The sequence below is a fragment of the Monoraphidium neglectum genome (genome assembly GCF_000611645.1).
Source record: "Monoraphidium neglectum strain SAG 48.87 unplaced genomic scaffold scaffold00243, whole genome shotgun sequence".
In the NCBI taxonomy this organism is placed as follows: Eukaryota; Viridiplantae; Chlorophyta; class Chlorophyceae; order Sphaeropleales; family Selenastraceae; genus Monoraphidium; species Monoraphidium neglectum.
The window spans coordinates 26,491-33,335 of NW_014013385.1; the positions used below are offsets into that span (position 1 = coordinate 26,491).

The following is a 6,845-nucleotide window of genomic DNA, read 5'->3' on the forward strand; positions in this document are numbered from 1 at the left end:
GGGGTGAGGGCAGTGCATGCCACCTGGCGCTGTCTTGTGTAATCCCTTGTCGTCGCATGCAGGCATGAGCGGCTGTGCAGGAGGGGAGCACTCTTGAGAGTTTGGAAGGCACTCTGCTCGTGGAGAGCGCCAGTTGACTTGTGACAAAACATCGGGACGTTCTGCCACAGGAGGTCCGCGGGGCGAGCTTGCACGGGAAACTGCCAGGCAGGGTAACCCTCGTCCCCAACAGAAGTCATGGCATCCAGCTGCAACCCCTCCTTGCCTGGGCTTGTGCACTACGCGCCTGCAGGCGTTTGCGACGTCGGCCGACGGCGTCGCGCACATGCAGCAGTCCCCGGCTTGCGTAGTATCCTCCTTGGTGGACGCGCTCGGCCGCGTCAACACGCCGCTGGCCGCGGCGCGCGACATCGCGGCGGCGCTGGCGGGCGCGGCGGGGACAGACGCGGGCGTGGTTGAGGCGTGCGGAGCGCAGGTGTGTGTGGCTGTCGCGGCGAGCCTGCCCACGTTCAAGCGCACCCGCCTGTCCGCCACGCACGCGGTGAAGGAAGATTGCGGGGTTGCGGGTCGCCGGTGAGCGCATCACGCTGCCGCCTCAGGTCCACCATCCGGGCCACCAATCAATGATTCTGCCGGCCTGCCCGAGGACTTGCATCTGGTGTTCAGGTTTGCCTCACCCTGAGCAATCGTACCCCTCCGCACGAATGATTATCAGGTGCCGGCCGCCATGGTTGCGCTGGCGCGGCGCGTGCTGCGCTTCAGGCTGGGCGGCGACGGCGGGGGCTTGCTGGCGGAGGTGATTCACGAGGCGTGCGCCTGCCTGAGGGTCATCTGCCACCACCCTGACATGGGGCGGTTCCTTCCCCCAATGTGCTGGGCGGTCTGCTGTTCATTGATGCGCGGCACTTTGCCGCACTTCGCATACTGTTACAGTCATGTGCCTGCGAGCCTGATCACATTACTTGTGTGGTGGTAATGTTGGGATGCTGAGTGCAAGGCAGCAGGCGGCTGGCTGAGCGGCACGAGTCTTGAGAGTACGTAATATAAACATGCTGGTTGATCCCACTCCCACAACTTGCATCAGTTGGGGACACGGCGCTTCGCAAACTTGCCCTTGCGAGCCCATACATGGAACAAAGCGCTGCGTGCGGGTGCCCCTGTCAACACATTGTACCCCTTGGAGGGCTTGCGGCTTTCGCGCTGCGCGATCGCAGCCTCCTCGGAGGCGGCGGCAGCCGCCCCGGAGGGAAAGGTTGCCAAGCACGTGACTGTCCAGCACGCGGGAAGCGGATGGGCATGCATCGCGGCAGCCAGGCGGGCATTGGTGGGCTTGGCTGCCCGTGCATTTGCAGCGTGCTGCGCTACGCGGCGCGCGAGGGGCTGTTTTGCGACGCCAACGTAAGACTTGGCCTCAGGCGTGCAGCGCAGTTCGTACACCACCCACGTGGGCGGCGGCGGCCGCGGCAGTGGCGTCGCCCCGCGGAATCCAATTTGTCCTGTGTTCCAATGTGCTGGGCGGTCTGCTGTTCATTGATGTGCCACATTCTCCTGTACATGGACGAATCCCGAAAGCAAGACCGACAAGACAGGAGAATGCGTGGATGTCTGCTATTGCGAAGTATCATAAAATAGCTGGTTAATGTGCCGTCTCAAGTACGTCTGCGCACCTGCAGCTGGCTCTGACAGCGCCACTGCGTGCTCAACTGATTCGGGTGTGAGCAGCAGGCCTCCTGCTCATCAGGAACTGCATTATGGATTGAGAGCGTCTGTAACTGTTTGCCGTTCACTGACTATGTGCTGAAACTAGGGCAGTATCCCCAGGCTTCTGCGTCCAGCACAAATTATTTGCAAGAGGTCGAGCAGTTGATGGGCATCCGGCCCGGCCTACTGCATCATCTACTTGACACTAGAGCACACATGTTTGAGCAGATGCACAAACCCACACACTCAATTATCTTCAGTTCCATGGCACCCATACTCGCTCCACACAGAAACATAAGGTGGATCATCCTGGAACCGAAAGGTAGCAATCAAGCTCAGGTTATGAGCTCTGATACCACGCGCGTCTACATAATATTGACGGATGACCCACTGTTCTTCACAGGCACAGGTGTAGGAGGTGTTTGATGGCCCTGCAAGCTGCGTGAGAATGTACACGATCGTGCGCGTTGACCCCACTCCACCTGGTTGACCCACCGCCAACGCAGCAGTCCGACCAATGGAGGTGCCATGAACCAACGTGCTATTCAGTTGAAGGCAATTGTGGGGCTTGGCATATGGGTTGGCTTACCAGCATGGCAAGTGCTGCAGGGCGCTTGTGTGGTGAGCGGTGCATTTCACGGCGCGCCCACGCGCACCAAGTGTCCCACGCGCCAATGAGCCTTTTTGCCATACCATTCCGCCACTCTTAAACTTTGCAAATACCCTATCTATCACACACGTTGTCCCGCATCGTTTGTCGCTCATCCGATCTCCCTCCACACAATCGCAGCCACGATGCAGGTCCAGCAGCGGCTCTCGATGCGCAGCAGCAGCAGCAGTACTCTTAGCAGCAGCGCGCGGCCGACCCTGGTCCCTCGGGCCCCTCGGAGGGCCGTGACAGTGCGCGCGGTGCAGCTGCCTAGCGGTGTCAGCGCTCCTCGTCGCACGCCCGTGGCCCCCGAGCCCAAGTTTGGCTTCGTCAACTGGGCTGAGAAGATTAACGGCAGGGCGGCGATGATTGGCTTTATGGGCACGCTGCTGGTGGAGGCAATCGCGCACCGAGGCTTCCTGGAGCTCATCGGCCTCACCGTCGGCAATGGCTTGGGCTTCGAGCTTTGAATAGGTGCCTCCGACAGTTTTGAACGGCAGAGTGGGACGCAACGCGCCGCCAGTGATATGGTGCGCATCGGCGCGCCACGTGCCGCTGCTTCGTTCGCAGACGTTTTGAGAGTTGTGTGTGCGCCCTATTTGGCATTTTGATGAGAGAGGTATCGTTCCATGAATTTCCAGGACCATGTTTTACACACGCACTGCTGTAATGCTACACGGATCGAAATGATGCAGTCTGCAGGCCCGATGCGTATCATTGCTCGATGCGTATCATTGCTGTAGGTCGACTCGTTACAGGCGGCAGAGGTCCGCAGCAGAGTCAGGCAGGGCAGCAGCATGAGCCACATGATGGGGAAAGTGGGCTGGGATGTGGGTTGCGAGCTCATTTCTCTGCATGACGTACCAGCAGTCAGCGCAATGTGCCGGCCTGCATGGAAGCACCACAAGCGCGACGATCAAAGCAAGTGCGCTCATCATCAACCAGGCCTTGCAACGTGAAGACCGCCAAGAACAAAACTGGTGACACACTCGACACACTCAACATTGGCGCTGACCTGCAAATGAATTTCAGCAGCGTCGCACTAAAAGCGCCCACCCGTGCCTGTCTCGCCTCCCTACTCGGCCAGTGGTCGGGCGAGAACGCAGGGATTGAGAGGAGGGTGTGCATGGGTTAGGGGACGCAGGAATGAAATCATTCTTTGATAGAATATGCATGAGCATCGTGGACCCATTAGCAGCTCAGCAGTGCAAACCCCTTGTGTGTAGCCGCAGCGACGGTCCCCCTTGCAAAACTTGCCAGGTTCCCAAGCGCCAGGCACAACACACCCCATTCGCCATCCTCCCCCTCACATGCACGCACCCAACGATCGCAGCACAGGTGCAACCCACGCTCCCCCTGCAGCCCCTCCTCTCCTCACCTGCATGCCGCCTGCGATCTTGATCACCTCCGTCACCAGTGCAGCCGGCAGCAACACCCCGCAGACAACCTCAAACGCGCCGCCGGCGCCGCCTGGCAAGTACTGCCAGCTGCCGGTGGCGAGCCGCGACACGACAGCCCCCAAGGAAACGAGCGCGGTCAGGGGGATGGTGCGCGGAGACAGCACAAACCACCTGCGGGCAAAGCAGAGGGTGGACGCCATTGTGACGCCATGCTGTCAAACACCTCGCCGCAAGCAATCGCACATGAAAATGCCCTTGGCCACCCTGCCGGGCCCCTCTGTTCCCCCGCACTCTGTGGACCTAGTGTGTGCCTGGCGCAGCATCGACAAACACGGAGCAGCCAATCAAGCGCCTCACATGCCCGACACGTCCCCTGCCGAAAGGGAGAGCATGAAGGTCTCCCACGCGGTCCCGGGGGGCGTGCGCGCCGGCCGCAGCAGGCGCGCCACCACCTGCGGGCCACCGAGGTTGCAGGATGGGCTGTCGCAGGACCACAACCAAGGGGTGCGCGGCCATGGCCCTGAAAAGCGGACACCGCCACATGGCGGCGCCCGCACGTGCCAACGCGCCAGCTGCCGCGCGCCCCAGGCAATGCCGCCCCGCAGGAGGAGCAGCTGCCAGCCCCCTGAGGCAGCCCCCCCCCCCCCGGGCCGTCCTGGCATTCCCCTCATGCCCAGACGGGCCTGGACTGCTGCCCCACCCTCCCCCAGCCCCTCCACCATCCCAGCGCCTCTTCTTCCTGTTGAGCAGGGGGCGCCTCTCTGTCCCCTCCCCAAACGCTCACAGACACACACGCGCAACCCACACAACACCACCCGCCCACCCACACACACACCTGCGCAGGGTCCGCCTTCCACCTCTCCTGGTGCTCCACCACCAGGCCGCTGGCCGGGTCAATCACGTGCGTCGTGCTGCCCGCGGCCGCCAGCAGCGGGCGCCAGGGCAGGCCCTTGACCACGCCCTGAAACCGCCAGTTGGCTGCTCATGCATGGAAAGAGTGCAAGAGAGAGTGTGGGTGACTGTGGCCGGGGTAGTGGGGCAAACCGCCGACTTGGCCGGCAAGGTGGAGCTTCACAGTATCATCAGGCAGGATATTTGCAAAAAGGAGTTGCAGCAGCCGCTACCGATACGTCCACCATATGCCCACCACCACACTCAACACACAATCATATCCGCATGCTCCTGCATGCGCAACCCCGGGCCACCGCCAGCCCCACTCACTGGTGAGCCTGTTGTCCACTACCGCCCAGTCAGAGTCGACGTCGATCTTCACGTCAGAGCTGGTGTCAATCATGCGTATGGAGTATGTGTACAAGGAATTGAGTGAGTGAGTGTGAGTTTGTGTGTCTACATAAATGTGTGTGAGCGTGGAGGGTGCATGGTACAGCTGCACTCTGAAGAAGCTGCAGTCCTCGATTCATGTCATCCGCTCTGCCCCCCGCTGCGTGCAGCGCAGTGCGCTCGCCACTCGAACTGTCCACGCAAGCTCGGCCCGCGCGCGCCGCCACAGTCTGCTGGGCGCACTTTTGAATCCCCTACACCCTGAACCCCAGCCACCCACAGGAGGCCGCCAAGGTTGGCCACGTTCTTCTTGAACCGCTGCGTCGCGCCCGCCCCCCCGAAAGCGGCAAAGTCGTCGCTGAATTCGCAGTTGTCCGCGTACGCGGCCATCTCCGCGTCGCCGCTGATGAAGTAGTCGCGGTCATAGTCAGCCCTGATCGACGCGACGGTCTCCTCGACGCTGCGCGCGCGGGCCGGGGAGGCCGCTGCGGCCTTGGCGGCGCCCTTGCCGCTGAGGGCGGCCGCGGCGTCGCCAAACAGCTCCGCACCCTTCCACGCTGCCTTGAGGCCCAAGCCTGTGGGGGTGTAGAAGGCCGGCATGCGTTGTTAGAAAGCCGCACGAGAGCGGGTGGTGGACGGAGGGTCCACAGCACAGCGATGCGCCGCTTTGTCTGCATGTGGCGCTCAACGGACCAAACATGTTGGGGCGCGCCGCCTCAGCAATGGGCATGCACACGCCACTTCAAAACAACGGTGCACCATCCTGCCGCCGTGCCAAACGCCCGCAGTCACTGGCGCCCGAACGCGCTGTCTGCACTGCAGCGCAAGTGGCACCAGGCCCCAGGCAGCATGCGCAGCATCGTCGCGCACCAAGCTCCCGTTCTTTTTTGCCCGCTGCGGGCGCTTCTGGGCCTGAATTTTGCTGAGCTCTCACGCTAACCGCCACGCGCGATGAGAGGCATGGCGCCCTGCATCTCTCGAGTTGTGGTGCCCGTGATCTGCTGCTGAGCTGCTTCATGATTGCGTACTGATAGGAAACGATATCATGATCATGTCGTGCTAGTTTGAGGAGGCAAATCACGCACAAAAAGTGCGCGTGGCCAGCGGAATTCAACCCGCCTTGGATCCTGGCTTTAGCTGAACAGGGCCACGGAGGCCAAATGAGGTATTCTAAGACGTTCCTGGCATCCATATAGCCCTTGTATAGCTGTGCTATCAAGAGATCGTCGGTGCCAGCCAGCATCTCGAACCATACCGAGCGCTCCGATATAGCCAAGGGCACCGCGCTCGGCGAAGCGCTACGCTTGACGTGGTCTTCAACATCAACGACCACCAGCTTGGCACCATGCAACACGCCAGCAGGTGACACCCAGGGCCGTTGGGTGCTGCGCCACCGTGCTGCGCTTTTGTCGTCGACCGCCATGCACAGCTCAGCGCGGCCGTGCTGCGGGCCCGACAAGCCAATACTGCAGATAGCCACCGTCCTCATCATTTCGTGCGGGTTGTCTAGCGCGCTCATCACATGCCCTCTGGACACCCACCCCGCAGCCGTCACATGGCGAGCAGCGGCCCCGTCGGCCGGCACCGGGCGTTTGCCGCCACGGCCGCCAGCCGCGGCGCGTGGGCTCGCCGCCGCAGCATCGCTGTCCGCGCCGGCGCAGGCGATGAGGAGGTGTGCACTTGCGCGCGCACGCACGCGCGGTGCGCCCACGCATTTCCCGCACCCCTCCGCGTGCCGCGCTGCTCCCTCATCGCGCCGGCCTCGCGCGGCCCCTTCCCCCGCGCGATCTCCATGCCTCCGCACACCCACCGCC

At 62.3% G+C, this 6,845-nt stretch overlaps 2 protein-coding genes across 2 annotated transcripts; one reads left to right on the forward strand and one right to left on the reverse strand.

Moving 5' to 3' along the window:
• Positions 1-2,496: 2,496 nt before the first annotated feature.
• On the forward strand, positions 2,497-2,820 carry MNEG_2217 (hypothetical protein; the record flags this gene model as incomplete). Its single annotated transcript, XM_014049311.1, has 1 exon — positions 2,497-2,820. One exon carries the CDS (start codon positions 2,497-2,499, stop codon positions 2,818-2,820), a length of 324 nt encoding a protein of 107 aa, XP_013904765.1.
• A 1,283-nt stretch (positions 2,821-4,103) lies between these two features.
• MNEG_2218 (hypothetical protein) lies at positions 4,104-5,631 on the reverse strand (the record flags this gene model as incomplete). The annotated part of the gene is made up of 4 exons (XM_014049312.1): positions 4,104-4,202; positions 4,586-4,728; positions 4,972-5,030; positions 5,312-5,631. The coding sequence occupies 4 exons, from the start codon at positions 5,629-5,631 to the stop codon at positions 4,104-4,106; spliced, it is 621 nt and encodes a 206-aa protein (XP_013904766.1).
• Positions 5,632-6,845: the final 1,214 nt, after the last annotated feature.